Source organism: Hydractinia symbiolongicarpus, chromosome 5 (genome assembly GCF_029227915.1).
Source record: "Hydractinia symbiolongicarpus strain clone_291-10 chromosome 5, HSymV2.1, whole genome shotgun sequence".
NCBI lineage: Eukaryota > Metazoa > Cnidaria > Hydrozoa > Anthoathecata > Hydractiniidae > Hydractinia > Hydractinia symbiolongicarpus.
The window spans coordinates 16,450,451-16,466,648 of NC_079879.1; the positions used below are offsets into that span (position 1 = coordinate 16,450,451).

The following is a 16,198-nucleotide window of genomic DNA, read 5'->3' on the forward strand; positions in this document are numbered from 1 at the left end:
CATATAAATCATGGGAATAACAATCAATAAATTTTCCAATATCATAAAAGAGGCGAAATTCGCTCGTTTTCACTGGGAGCACTTTAACAAATTCAAAAAAATTTCAATGAAACGTATATGAAGAACTGAGATCTCTTGGGGGTTATAAGGTTACACTAAAAAGTCCTAAAGAATCCTAAAGAGTCCTAAAAAAAGTGATTACCAAAAAACTTGATAACAAAATTTTCATTTAAAAAAAGACTAAAAGCATTTTTTCAATAATACATGATACAAAACATGAATATTTTAAACAACACCAAATCCAGTCCCTCCGAATTTAGCAGCAATCTTCAGATTATGCTTAACTTTTTTTGTTGGTAGAGTGGCATTAAGTCCACATGTAGAAATTTTTGGAAAGTTGAAATCACAGTTAAAAAATATATCAATGTTTTTATCCAAACCCTTTCTGGGTATTTTATCCATTCCAGTGAATAAAAACAGTATGTCTTTAAGAGATATCTCATCATAGTTTCCATTAGCAACATCAGCTAAAAACAGCTCACAGTCACAAATGGCATTGGAAATATCACGGTGTAAATTAGAACCAATTTCTTCGACGTTGTGAAAGCATAGAATAACAAGAAACTCATCAAGAGTTAAGATCTTTTCATCTGGCAATAAAAAAGCTTTCATAGTGTGACAATTGGATTGTAACATAAATTCTAGACATATACTTTTTAGTCCTTCTCCAAATTGTGATATTGCAGCACGATTTTTCATCACTAAATAACTGATTGAAAAAACTTGCTTGTTCTGTTCGATATCAGGTACAGGAACAATGTTCAAATCAAGTAGATCTTCATTCTGGCCACTCTCAATTTTATCCAATTTATACTTGAATTCTGCATCATTTATTGGTTTTATTTTATTAGGATATGGCAAATCATACAATGCATTGAAAATGAGCTCAGAGAAACATTCAGGACCTCTTCCAACATGTATAATAGTTGCACCTGTTAACTGCCCAAGCTTGTAATATACTTTTTTTAATACACCATCTGGCATTAATTTGAAACAAATTTCTTTGTCATCTCCGAAAAATACCCCAGGGATAGTGGTAAACCGTCTCATTGACAATGAGTAAAATTCGCGCAGCGGTCCACCTGCATCAGCACCGAGTTCACCTGCAAATCTGATAGCTATTTTTTCAGACGAAAGATCAAAATTTTGACGTAATAATACAGGCCAAAAACGCTGTGAATCTCGCTGTATGATGATATGCTTTGTGTTTATTTTTGGTAAATTGGTGAAGTAGCTTTCACAGTTTTGCATAAATGTGATAGAATCAGTTTCTGTTTCTTCAAACTGTGGAGTAGCATTATCAAAATTATCTGTCTCATAATTTTCCATAAAACGATTCACTTCATCATCACCAAATGCTGAACTGTCCTCTGTTGATTCTAGTTGAAGAGACAATGAGGGTGAGCCAATTGAATGTCTATATCTCACTGGTTTTTGTGTGTTTCTTGAAAAATGTCTCAATCTCAAATCGCGAAGAGTAGAATTTTCTATGTTTACATCTATGTCAGTTTTGGCAGTATTTGTCACAGCATCTGGATCGGGTGATGCTAAAAAAGTATCCTCCGTCATAATGTTGTCTGTTTGATCTGCTAGCAAAGTTGCTGTGTAACTTTCATTTTGCTCACAGCGTAGACAGCTACCAATATACATACAAGAACAAACACTGCATATACTTCTGTCAACAAAATTCGATCCCGGTAAGCTGGGTGGCACAGTAATTGTTGAGGTACCTTCTGCCCATGCAGATGATATTACTGTTTCTTCCGGTTCAATAATTTCTGTATCTAATTCAAACATGCTTGAATATGACTTATTGCACAACTTTGAAAACTCCAACTTCGCAAACGATTTAGGATAGTATAAATATACTTGTATTCCTTTTTTTTTGTCTCTACAACTCAAACCATATGTTTCTATATCAATGAAATCTTGCTCCAGAGAGTGACCGTTATAATTACCAACAAATGTTTGATCTTTCTGTGGCATATCATAGTGTTTACGTATTTCGTCATGTAGCTCAGGGTATTTTGTAGATCGATTAAATAGTGTCAAATAACTCTGGTTGTTTTTCATTGTATATTTTGATAACTTATCTTTACACTTCAATCCAACATTAACTTTGTAGGTTTCCCTTACAGTTATCGGACGGTTATGAATATCATATTTCCCAGAGTGAGCTCTTTTCAATATTTTTCTTAGTTCATCTGCCTTTTCATGATAGGACTTCTCTTCAACCACAGGGAGTGCAAATATCAGCCGATATGATAATATATCTCCATACGCCAACCCTAGCTTCACAAGCTTATGTTGTTCAACTTGAGGAGCCACATTATCGTTAATTTTGTTCAGGATGAACGAATTCAACAAATACTCTATACCTCTGGACTCAAGGAAAGTTTTCACCTAAACAAACATATAGCTATTATCAAAACTGACTTGTGTGATGTGAAAGATTTCCTTAGGTCAGTGTGTTTCTTTGCCTACTATCTTCGTAGATTTGCAATAAATAAAGCGAAATAAGCTAGCAGCTAATTGCTTGTTTACCTTTTCAAAGCTTCCAGCTGCAGCTGCCATTTTCTGTGAGTTCTGAGAAGTAACTTTCTAAGAATTCCGTTCTAGTGTTCCAGGGCTCTAATTTGCAGACCAGAACACTGCGCCCTTGGCCACATGCCGTTGTTTTTCGAAAATCTTCTGCGAGAAGAAAAGCGCGGCCGCGTCATTTACCGCCTGTTTTACTTTAAAATTAACGGCAGAATCAGTGGCAAAAAGCGCGGCCGCGTATTCTAGTACCTGTTTTAACTGCCACATTCTGCAGACCAGATTTGAAAACTGGCGGTAAAACTCGCGGTGAAACACGCGGCCGCTGCTATGAAGACGCAGCCGCGCTTTTTAAAACGCGGTCGCACATAATTTCACGCGGCCGCGTCTTTTACAGTGCGCCTATTTTAAATAAAAATAAAACGTTGTAATCAGCCACGGTACTTAAGCTACCACAATTACATGTTAAATAAAAATCGTTTTGTCATATTTCATGCAACCGATGTAAGTTTAGTTACACAAAATGTGAAAAATACATTATTTGCATAAAAAGAGCCCTTAGATACATTTTTAAAAGGTTTTGTGGATTGTTATATCTAATTTAAACTTAAAGGTCAAGTCAAATAAGTTACAGCCATATTCCTAGCAAAGACTACTAAGATAACTACGGTTGCTATTGCTTACATGTAAAAAGCTTCTTAAAACTCAGAGGTTAGCTAAGCTAACATTAGCTAGCTAGAGTAGCTAATAGGTGGCAGTTAAATATAAACTTGCGGCTTAGCTAGGTATAAAGAACATGGCTACATATTTATAAATTCCTAGATAGCTAGTTGTTGTTGATGTCGTTGGCTTTATGATGCTAGCTAACAAACATGTCTCGCATCAATAATATTATCAAACCTGAAAAAAACATAAACAAGCCTTGCAGAAAACTTTCTATACTTCATTTATATACCATGCCCCTTTTTAAATGTTTTTGTAAAAATTTATTTTGAAGGAATGAGTACGTAAATGCTTAAAAAGAACAGCCATCTTTTTTGCAATCACAATTTCCGTTACTTTGTGGTAGGAAACTTCATTTAACAAACTTTATACGTTTGTTTTGATCGTCAGGGGAAACTTAAAATTTTCGGAAAATAGAATTGCTTTATTTTGATCACGTGGTTTGATTCATCCAATTAAATTTTTTATTTTGATCACGTGATTATAAAACGCAACAAACAAACGCAAACTCGTGGAACTTTTCGACAAAAAAGACATATTTTTTTTCGGCGACTTCAAAGAGAATTTCGGCAACATCAAAGGAAAATGACGATATCAACTTTGTCTGTCACAGACACACGGAACTGGCGTATTGTTATATAGACTAGTCGATAAAGCCCGCGGAAAAATCCACTGGGGCAGGATAAAAATGAAAAAGAAGCGTCATTTGAATTTTGATGACGTCAGCAACACATCCACAAAAAAAAATTAGAACCTTGTTTTTACGTTGCCTCCATTGTATAGAGCTTAAACTGCTGATCAAGAAAATGTATATGATCGTGTGGTTTTAATGAGCGGTTAATGAATTTTAGGGGTTTAAAAATTTTACTGACGTCATCATTGCCCTGTCAAAACCCAAAAGAATTTTTTTAGAAATTTGTATACCTGTTGCCTTCATCGTATAGATTTTGAAATGCTCATCTGGAAAATGTATTGGATCATGCACTTTTGACAAACGGTTGCTGAGATATTAGTGCTTGAAGATTTTTTGATGACGTCATCAACCCGACCATTCCGAAACGGATTTGGGGACCTAGGTTTGGGAAACTTACCTAAATTGGTCCCAGGTGGTCCCTAGTTACCCACGCGGTGAAAAATCATTGACGTCACCACCTCGTTTCCAAGTTATTTGGCCTCAAAGTTTTAGGTGCGCTGTAATGGCTTTCATTAATTTAATATAGGATTTTTTTTTTATTTTTTTTTTTTATATAATTTATTTTGCCGTTGTAGAATTTACAGTTTTCCGTAAGAATAAAATACAAATCTTAAGCTATTATATCGTATAATCTAAAGATAGGATTGCATATGTTAAAAATATTAGCTAGAGAGGTAAAAAATGGCAGGAGCGAGAAGAAGGCTATAATAGCCTTATCACCAAGCCCCCAACCTATATAAAAGGTTAGCATTGAAGATGATGAGGAGTTGTGTTATATGTGTCGTAGGTTGTAACTGTCGTGTGTTCTAAAATAAACATAGATTGTCAGTAGTCAATAATTTATGTTTTAGTTTATGTTTGAATTCGTTAAGTGATGTAATAGTTTTCATGTCGTTATCAAGAAATGTATTCCACAATTTAGGTCCTCTGCTAGTTATAGAGAACTTTGCGATTGTATAATTAATTCTAGGTTGAAAAAAACTGTTAATTGAAAATCTGGATGGATATTTATGTTGTATCTTCTGAAACATATCATTAAATACTCTTAGTAACATATTGTTTTCAAGCTTAAACATAAAAATAAGAGTTTGATAAATGTTTAGTTGGTATAAATTCAGTACACTGATCTTTTTGAATAACTCTCTGGAGTGAGTGTACCTGTCAACATTTAAAATAATTCTGATTGCATGTTTTTGTTTATTTTGTAATTTTGTCAATTTTGTAGCGTTGGTGCTGCACCACGCAATGTTTGCATAATTTAGATAGCAGTGAATGAAAGAAGAATATATGTTTTTTAAACAATTCTGATCTAGAACAAATTTTGCTTTAAATAGGATGCCAATATTCTTTGCGACCTTTTCTTCTAAAATATTTATATGTTCTCTCCAAGTAACATTTTCATCAAGAATAACTCCTAAAAATTTCATGGATTGTGCTCTCTTTATACTTATATTATTAATAGATAAATCAGGAAACTTCAATGGCATATCATCTTTTTTATTGTGCCTGTGAAAAAGTGTGTACTTTGTTTTAGAAATATTTAGGGACAGTCTGTTTGCCTTAAACCATTCTGCCAGCTTAGAGAGTTCATAATTGACTGTGCGAAATAATGTTTTTACATCTTTACGTGCATAAAACAGATTTGTATCATCTGCAAATAAAATTGAATGTAAAATATTCGAAGCTTTGTTTAAATCATTTACATATATAAGGAATAAGAGTGGTCCTAATATGGAACCTTGTGGAACTCCACAGATGATTGTTTTGTAGTTTGTACTTCCACCGTCAAAGGAAATGTACTGTTTTCTATTGGATAAATAACTTTCAAACCAGCGAATGTTGGAATTGCGAATACCGTAGTTTTTGAGTTTTTCTAGTAGAATTTTGTGATCTACGGTGTCAAATGCTTTGCTTAGATCTATAAAAATTCCTAGCATGTACTTGTTTTCGTCAAACGCCTTTGATATTTCATTAACAAGTTTAACTATTGCATGATCAGTAGAATGACCTGCTTGAAAGCCAAATTGATTGTCGTATAAAATATTATTAGCAGTTAAAAAAGAGTAAAATCTATTGTACATTATGCGTTCTAGTATTTTTGAGAAACATGGAAGAACTGATATTGGTCTATAATTAGATGCATTAGTCTTTTCGCCTGTTTTATATACTGGTAAAACTCTTGCAATTTTAAGTTTTTCAGGAAAATATCCTTGCAGCAGGGAAAGGTTAAATATATGCATTAGTGGAATTTTTATAGCATTTTTTGTTTGTTTTACAACGTTACTATTTACGTCATCAAAACCTGGACTTTTATTTGATTGTAGTGAGTCGATCGCTTTTAATAATTCATTTTCACTTAGTTCGTTATTTTCCATTTGTGCGTTATTAACAGTGAGAAAGGATTTAAAACCCAAATTGCTAGGTTCAATCTGAGATGCCAGATTTGAACCAACTTTCACAAAAAAATCATTAAGCTTCTCAGCTATTAGACACTTGTTATCGATTTTATTTCCATCAATATTCAACCTTTTTGGAAGTTTTTCTTTGCTTAGTGTTGTTTTACCTATTACCTCATTGATTATACTCCAAGTTTTCTTCGCATCGTTTTTATGTTTATTTATCAGTCCACTATAGTAAAATTTCTTGGAGCGCCTCTTAATAATTTCAAACAAATGTTTATAATGTTTATATTTTCTTTCATTCTCAAGAGTTCTGCTTTTCAAAAACTTTTCATACAAGCGCTGTTTCTTTTTAGATGATTTTAACAAACCTTTGGTTAACCAAGGGTTTAACAAAGTTTTAATTTTAACAAATTTTGTTTGTTCTGGGAATGCCTGATCATATTGTTGTTGAAATATTTGAAGAAAGATTTCATAAGCTTTATCAGCATTATTGTTCTCTAAAACAAGGCTCCAATCCACACAATACAGCAGGTTATTAAAATAACTAATAGATTTATTATTGATCAATCTTTTTGTTATTTTTATTTTTTCAGAGCAATTGTGTAATTGAGTTGTTTGTGACGTAATGAAAATTGGAAAATGATCAGAAATATCTGTTTTAATTATCCCTGTTTTAATTGTTGTATTTGTGAAATCGTTGGTTATGATATGATCTATGGCTGTAGCACTTAATCTCGTCACTCGTGTTGGTTTATTTATAAGTGGGATAAACCCATTTTGAAACACTGAGTTAAAAAAGTTTTGTACAGATTTGTTTGTGTTAAAATCAAGGACGTTTAGATTGAAATCACCAACGAGGTACACGTTTCTACCCGTGCCTTTGTGATCAGTAAGAATATTTTTCACATGATTCTCAAAGTTTTCTATTGATCCTGCAGGTGGCCGGTAGAGTAAATGCATGTGGACGTTTTTAGTTGCTTTGTTTATTGTCTCTATACTTAATGACTCACAGTCGTTATTGTTAGCGCACGTGTCTGATTTTAGGTTGAATAGAATAGAATTATGAATAAACATGCACACCCCACCGCCGCGCCGTAACGTCAGAAAATTTAACATATTAGACATGCATTTTTCGGCGACATCAAAGGAAAATGAACATATCCACTTTTCCTGACACAGAGACACGGAACTGGCGTATTATTATATAGATAGAATAGTCGTTAGCCCGTGGAAAAATCCACGGGGTCGCCCGTCCTTTAAGTTAACCCGTTGAACAAAGTGGACAAAAATATATCGCATTTGGTATTGGTGCGCATTTTAAAAATTTCGTGTTTCCGTTACGGGACGCGGCTTTCGCGGACACACAGACAAAATACGGCTATAGACGATATTGCGATTAAAAATATGTTTCCCGCGCATAATGCATTCTGGGATTGTTTTGGTGATAAGAAATCAAAACAAACGCCCTAGTTGATGAAAATGGCTGGTAGCTGGAGCTTTTCAAACTTAACATCATCAAAAAAATTAATGTTATGTTTGTGAAATGGGTGGAAATGATTTTTGTGCGGTATATGGTTGTTCTAACTGCAGAAGCAACAAAGATAAGTAAGTTTTTCGCACAGAAATAAAGCATTTTCGTAGTTGATGACATTACCCTTCTGCTTTGTTGAAGTACGTACAACACGATATAAATCATTTTGAATGCATATTATTTATCTTATTTGTTCATTTCAGGCTCATCGTGAAAGATCATGTGGGTATCCTGAGATGGCTGACATGCAACTTTGGGAAAAGTTGATGCAAAGAGGAGGAAACTTCAAAATATCTATGAGTACAAAGGTGTGCTCCAATCACTCCACTGCAGGATATTGTTCAGATGTGTGTCGAATACCGACTTTATATATGAAGGGATACGATCAGCAACTACCCAAAGAACGCCAAGGAGAAACTCCTGTGAAAAAAAGATCACCACATGTCACTCGAAAATCAACCCATGAACCTCAAAATGATATCCTTCTTTCACCAACTCCAAAGGATCATGATTATGAGATAAGCGAGGTAGATATGACTTCTCCACATTCTAGAACTGTAGCTTTTGTTTAATGTAGAGGATGTAAAAACACAAGAAAAAATTGGTGAAAACTGTTGAGCAAGACATAATTCAGAAAAGTATAAATGATCTTCAATATGAAATAACATTATTGAAATCAGAGTTGAAAAGCCGAAGTACCTTTGCAGTGTCGGATGTTAAAGAAAATGACGATTTGTTTCAATTTTATACCAGTCTACCAAACTACACTGTTTTTAAATGGCTTTACGATAAAATTCAATTCAAAGCAAAAAATCTCCAATATTATTGAGGAGTTGGGTCATTTCAACCAAAGCGAATCAGGTTCTGAAAAAAAAGAAAAGTGGCAAATCAAGACAAATGACCATTGAAAATGAACTTTTATGACTATAGTCCCCATTAGACTGGGGTTAACTGAAAAGGATTTGGCTTTTCGGTTCAGTATATCACAGGCGACGACTACATCACAGATATTGGCAACTTGATTGCTTTTCTTGGTAAAGAACTCACTGGTTTAATAATATGGCCATCTCGTGATGATGTTTTACGATACTATCCTAAATGTTTTCAATCGTTTTCTAACATAGTTGGAATTATAGACTGCACTGAGGGCATAATTGAAAAACCATCTATTGCTAAAGCTCAAAGCCAAACGTACTCATCTTACAAATCGCGCAATACTTAGAAAAAACTGCTTTGCATCACTCCTGGCTGGTACTATATCATACATATCAAAGTCATATGGAGGCTCTGCATCTGATAGATTTATAGTTGAAACCAGTGGTATGTTAGACAAACTCGATTATGGTGATAATATTAGACAAAGGTTTTAATATCAGTGATCTCCTAATTAGCAGAGGGTCAAAATTAATAATTCCACCTTTTTTGAAGGACAAAGGGAAGTTTTCGAAAAGAAATTGTAGTAAGACATCACAAATCGCGAAGGCTCGTATGCATGTTGAAAGAGCTATTGCAAGAATCAAAAATTTTCGTATCATTCAAAGAGCTTTACCTTTGACTTTCAAGAAGCAGCTTGACAATATATTAGGACCTGCACTTGTACCTTTTATGATATTATGCGAATTATTATAAATCAATATTTTGTCTTTCTTTTAATGGTTGAAGATTCTGTTTGCTTAAAATGATGAGATCAATGTTGTGCCCTATTTGTGAGAATTACTGTAAATGTAAAATCGCCCATTCGGTAAACTTGCTATTCGCGAAAGTTTATCCCATGAAGAAAAACCTTTTTTTATGTTTTTTCTTTCCCAATATGACAAGGCAAAAATTTTTTGGGTTTGATTTGTTTTTTAATATTTTGAAATTCGCGAAAGTTTGTCCATCCAAATTTTCAAAATTTATTCACTCGAGAAAGTTTATCCTTGCGAAAATTTCTATGATGATGGATTCGCGAAAGTTTATCCTCGCGATATTTAAAGGTGTCGCGAATTTTTTAACTCGCTTAAGTTTATCCCGCGAAAATTTATCCCATTAAAGTATCCGCATGTCTGATGTAAACAAGTCATATGTAAACAAACTGATTTCGCGCATCAAAGTTGATTTTAGAATTTTGATCGCGTCGGCGCCCCTAAATAATATTCTTGCGCTCCTTCTCAAACAAGAGAAAACAGCCTGATTCGTCGAAAATTTAGCAACTATGGAGTGGCAGAATTGCAAAAAAACAAAAGGTGATAAAAAGTTCGCGAAGTCATTTTGAAATGGTGGCAAGTTCAACAAAACAAACGTATCATATCAGAAATAGTGGGAAAGGTTGATTCAAAATGTGTATGTTAAAAATATGTATCACACCATTAGTTGGAAAAAAATTACAATGTTCATAGAGTGTCGCAAACTTTGTTTACAATATCATTTAAAACTTCTTCAGCAACTTCTAAGTCATGCTGAGCTTTCTTCCATGTTTTATTGAAAAGTTTTGGAATGATGACAGTTTCATAAAAAACCATTGCTTTTGTAATATTGATGTACCAAAAAGCTGCATCAAATGGTATTCTCTCAGTAAACGATTCTTTAGATGTGCAAACGAAAAAATCACAATATCTATAACCAGTAACTCCCATCTGGCACTGTACCTGAAAATAGTATTGATGATTTCGTTTCAACTCAACATGACTATTTACAACTTGCCAACAACTCTCCTTTTTTTCAGCATACTCTTTCACAGTAAAGTTTCGATATGTCCAAGGACATTTTATTTCTAATAATCCAGTTTCATGACATGCACAATAAACAATTCCATCTGGAGAGGCACCAACAAACAGGTGCTGAAGACTTATATGAAGCCGGTACATCTAACATTAAATTTCTTATGTGTTTTTTTCATTTCCTTAACATACAATTTACGAGCATTATCTTCATTTTCGATTCCCCATTTTGCTGCTTTGAATGTATACGATTTGTAATAGCCGCAAATGTTGAATACAGCAGTTTTGACTTTGTTTACATTTTTAACTGCATTGTTCTCCACTTTGTCTGCAATCATTTTGAATTTCGATGCGGTGATGCGATGTAGTCGATGTTCGAACCATTTTGAGCTTTCACTTTGAAGTAATGTTTCATTTTGAACCAATCCAGCTTGATTTTTACATTTTTACATTTTTCAAAATTTGCACTTTTTCGTCAAAGTCAACATTTAACTGATCAATTTCATCCACATGTTGTTTTATCGTTTTTGGAAGTTCAATATGTTCGCTTGTTTTAATTTCGACAAAATTACATGGTTCAGTTTCTTGACTACCATCATCTTCACCGTGTTGGCGCATTAAAAGGACAATGCCACAATTACCATTAGTAGCAGAGGCTAACATGTTGCAATTGTCTTGTGACACTGTGATCGGTTCTCGATGATGAGGCGCTCTTGGAATGAAGATCTTTCGTATTTTGGGTTTACAGTAAAAATATTTTCCATCTTTGGCTTTTTTATCTCGATGTTATTAATCATATCCGGTTGATGTAGTTTTGTTTGCCTTTTTGTAGGTGCATGCCACATCTGTGGTTTTGATGTGCATGTCAGGTTTCTACCTTCACGTACCTCTCGTTCAATGTACCATAATAGGCATCCAAAATGCTTGCAAACTCCTCCAACACTAAAAACAAAAAATAATAATACTAAAATGAATCTCATGAAATCACCTAAAATAAGGAAATCACTTAAAATACACTGAAAACTTCACTCAAATGGTAATTGAATGAAGTCACATTTACAGTATGGATACTTTTGCAAATCGAGTTAGTTATGTCAGACAGAAATACTTTTTCTGTGAACAGAATGAAGTCATCAAAATATAATTCACTCACCTTGCAACACAAGAACAATCGCCACATATAACTTTAGCATTGTCTTTGTGCAAGCAAACCCAAACACAGGTCCAGGGTTAGTCAGATAAGTCGCGTGACTAAGTGTAAATTTGACGAAAAATGTTAGCCAAGCGAAGATGTCGACGATCCAGGCGTTGCAAACGGAGGGCGTTAAAAATTGTAATTTTTTTACGGCGAAAAGCCATGGTTCACAGCCCTCTCCAATTCGCCTATAGCGATGTTGACGTCAAAGTTGTGACGTCGCTACCATATAGACTGAGAGGGTTGCAAATTATAGCTTACAGATTTTGACTGATTCATTTTGACTAATCAGTCACTCAGTCAGTCAAAAATCAAATAGCTATGGCCCGCAACCCTCCCCATCTCACCTAAGGGGCCTGTGACGTCAAAATCGTGACGTAATTTTCACACTCTATGCGTAGTCCAACAATATGTGGCCCGCAGCCGGCGAAGGAAATTTAGGTTCCGTACTGCGTGGTTACTGATAACCTGTTAGGCTATAGTTTTAACTCCCATCCGTCAGGATTAGTCGAAGACTCACGCCTTTTGGCTTGGATTCTTTCCGTACTATTATTGATTATGGCTGCAGCAGATATGTTGGCGCGGGTGCTTACTGATTTAAAGTGTGATAATTTTGAATCTGTTCGTAAAATGCAAAAAGAACTTTTAGAAAGTGTTTATTCTCGAGCATTTTTGTTGTCTGGGGATATTTATTCCTTGGTTGGTAAAAGTCTTCATCGGAATTCAGGTCCAGATATATACCTTCCATCTGAGGCTAGGTGTGAAGATAAAGGAATTATTGCTTTAAGGTGAGAAGTATGTTTTTACTCTCCAACACACCTTGCATTTATTTAAAGGTTTCCAGTATATCTGCTACAGAAAGCTAGTTGGGGAGAGCTTTATACAACAGACATTAAAACCAAATACAAAAAGATTTAATTAGCTAATAGCTAGGGCTAATACACCTTTACGATAATTCGGAAAAAATAACACTCCATCGCAGCTTATTTTGCAATCAGAGGAGGTAAACATTACACTTTTATAAGAGTTTATTAAGGAGAAAACACGTTTTTTCGTGATAACTTTTCTTGCCACGTTTTGTTTTTAATGAAAAGTACACATAAGTTGTATCTTATTATTATTAACGTTTCCTGAAAATTTGAAAGAAATTAATACAACGGAAGTTAAAAAACTGGAGAAAACTTTTTTCCGATATTGTAAAACGATGGAGAGCCATAGGAACGTTTGTACAATTGAATTATCATAAAGGTGTATTGTTTTTGTAATATGAGCTTTGAACAGAATTTTCAGCATTGCGGAGGAATACTTTCTCAATTAATATTTGTGTTGTTATTAGAAGCAAGAACTTGACATCTGGATAAGTAAGGTTGGTGATGAAAATAAACAACTCTTCGAATGACTATTAAGAAACAAAGTTTGTTGAGTAAAAGGTCATGGTAAAATATATTATTTTTAGATCCAATCCATCAGGAGACTGTCTATACAGCTCAGCATCGTTGGTATAGGCATAGGTGATAATTCTCTTGTTGATGTTTTCAGAATCTTGACATCCATAGAACTTTTCTTGCATCCTTCCTTTTATTCCAATCATCCTTGTTTTCAATTTGCTTTTAAAAACCAAAAGGCAAATATTTTTATATCTGAGAAAAGTTTATTCAGATTTTCCCTTTCCCATATTGTTTGTGATATGACTCTTTCTCCTGAGGAGGCAGTTAAAGCAGAAGCAATCTACAACTGTACCCCCAAGACATGGTTTCCTTTTCTATCAATACTTGCCTTGTCAACAGTAATAAAGAGAAAAATTAACACATTTTACCCACAATTCGGTTTGTTACAGTTTGTTACAACTTTCTTTACACAGTGTATATTGCCACACCCATCTATTTTACCTGATGAAAATCAGTTAAAAATTTTATTTTGTTATGAAGATATTGTTAAGTCTGGTGTAGACTTCAAGCCAAATCATTACGTTCCCCTTTTTCCAGGTTGCAACTTTCGTAACTGAAAGTTGCATTTTCCTATTTCAGCATGCAAAAAGCAGTAAAAAGCCCCTCTTAATTCTTCTTTTAAAGTTCAAACGAAACTTGAGTTTAGCCCTATGAATAAACAAATATATCTGAACAAATACATGGGTTGAGGTGTGTTTGTATCATATCACATGTACGTATATTTCATCTTCATTATCCTGATCTTTCCATATTCTTATTGTTTTTGTTATTATTGTGTTTTATTTTGCTGTCCATGGCTGGTGTGATCATTTGATGCACCTAGTCATGCTGATGAAGCCTGATATTGGCAGAAACAGCAGGAGTTTGTAAATAATGAAATATATTCACAATTGTCTCACTTTATTATAGTTAATCCCTGTTAATTTTAGTGGTTTTATCTATCTAAAATAAGACGTGTAAGACGGAGATTTGATTCTTATAAAAGATGTTCTTAGCAGATTTTGTTATAGCTTAGCGTTTCTTTTGGTCAATTTTATTAATAACTAGATAAATCGGAAGACAATTTTTCGCGATTTTTGTACCCGCAAAGCTTAAAATTTAGCCCCCAGCTGCTAAATTCAAGACTCAGTCTTGACTAAGTCTTGAAAAAGTCTGGATCCGCCCCTGAAACATTGTAATATTCGTTGCTTAACTTCTGCTCTGGCAAGCATATACCTCGAACAAAACAATACCGAACATTATTACCGATATTGTGCGACATAACATTGTCTAAATGGTTAGATGCTAGTAAACTCTGTCCACCCTTGAATGCTTTCCCAGCATCATTTTTGTCTAAATATTCTTTATGTCATCTTGTGTTGTATTTGGTAAATAAGATAGAGCCTTCATCCAGCCATCGATTAATGTCCATGGAATTGGTAATTTAACAAGACCACCTTCAAGATGCAATTTCGATGATCGATCATTAAGAATTTCAGCCTGTTCTTCTTGGGGGTCCAGAAAAACTACAGGAAGTTGGAGATTATAAGCGGAATATGCATTCAAAACAAGTTGCTCCTTTTTACCAGATCGGTTAATTCCTATCTGTAAAAAATCTTGTAACTGTGCTACTGTCCATTTACTAAAATTTTCCTGCACCAGACCAGGGTGAGTGGGAGGATATTTTTTGCAAGCAAGACCTATCTGAAAACATGCTAAAAGATCATGCTGATAGAGTTAAATTCGGGTAATCCCCTTTGCGTGTTTTGTGAGCGATTGAGGTTATAAGCGTGTACAAAAAAAAAATCTGCTGAATTAATAACGAAAAGATACGTCAGTTGGACTGTCGAGGTAGACAACAAAGTTAATTATCCACCTTTAAAGTTTGGCTCCTGTACATAGCTCTTCGACAAAAAATTTAAACAATCTCCTATGTTTCGAGGAGCCAGAAGGCAGCGATTAATAGCCTGGAATGACAGGTTCACTAATGACGAGGAATAGTCGTAATAGCAAGTGGCCTGAGATTTGGTTTGGTTGATGATAGGTGCCAACGACACCTACCGTATTGATGTATTCCTTATTAATGGATGTGCATAGACACATCTCCACCCACCCCGTTTGTTTTAAGCTAATTTTTCGAACAACTATTGTAAGGCAGGTGAGGCTATGTGGCACCAGATGTAAAAGACAACGACTGAAGTTTTCTAGGTAATGCCTGAAAAGTTAATACAGTGACAGACTTTGAAAAAAATATAGGACTTAAATATTCCTTAAAGGCAAAAGGCGATTTTGCGATTTTTTAGCAATTTTGCAAAAATAAAAACCGCGAAAAAATCCTTCTTTTTAAAAAACATTTTGTATGCCTTTTGCTTCCTATCTTGTTTAAAAAACTGTGCTAATTAACAATTTAAAATTCTTAAAATCACGAAAAGCTTTCACGGAATTAAAGACTCGCGAAAATTCTGTCAAATGTATCCTTTATCACAATTAAACAGAAGTGTCTTCTACTAGAACACAACAGGTAACAAAAAATCCGCGATTAAAAAAACAAAAAACACTTTTCTCTCTTTACATTTCCAGTAGTAGCAAGGAGTGAATTTAAGTACACCGACCTCCTCCTACACCTTTTAATCACAAAAACCCGCTTTCACCATTTCCACCACCACCTCATCCAAAAAAAACAAGTAAAAAACGAAATCATATGCTGACATCAACAAAAATAATATTAAATACCAATAACCAACACATAATAATATTAAATGTTAGATACATGACGTCATCAACGCATGCGCAAAAGCATATATACTATATGCTATTTCACAATAGTATACAGAGTAAGGGAAATTCCCCAATTATTCAATCTTTGACCAAATCAAACGTTTTTCTGGTTAGAATAAAATGTAACTATAATAAAGGGATGAATTTTTTC

At 34.3% G+C, this 16,198-nt stretch overlaps 1 protein-coding gene across 1 annotated transcript; it reads right to left on the reverse strand.

The window, feature by feature from the left end:
- Positions 1-10,829: 10,829 nt before the first annotated feature.
- On the reverse strand, positions 10,830-15,940 carry LOC130646000 (uncharacterized). The gene is made up of 7 exons (XM_057452131.1): positions 15,936-15,940; positions 15,331-15,484; positions 15,146-15,287; positions 14,628-14,984; positions 14,506-14,559; positions 11,801-11,843; positions 10,830-11,670 (listed from the first exon to the last, which is right to left on the reverse strand). The coding sequence occupies exons 1-7, from the start codon at positions 15,938-15,940 to the stop codon at positions 11,304-11,306; spliced, it is 1,122 nt and encodes a 373-aa protein (XP_057308114.1). The 3' UTR covers positions 10,830-11,303.
- Between the last annotated feature and the right edge of the window lie 258 nt (positions 15,941-16,198).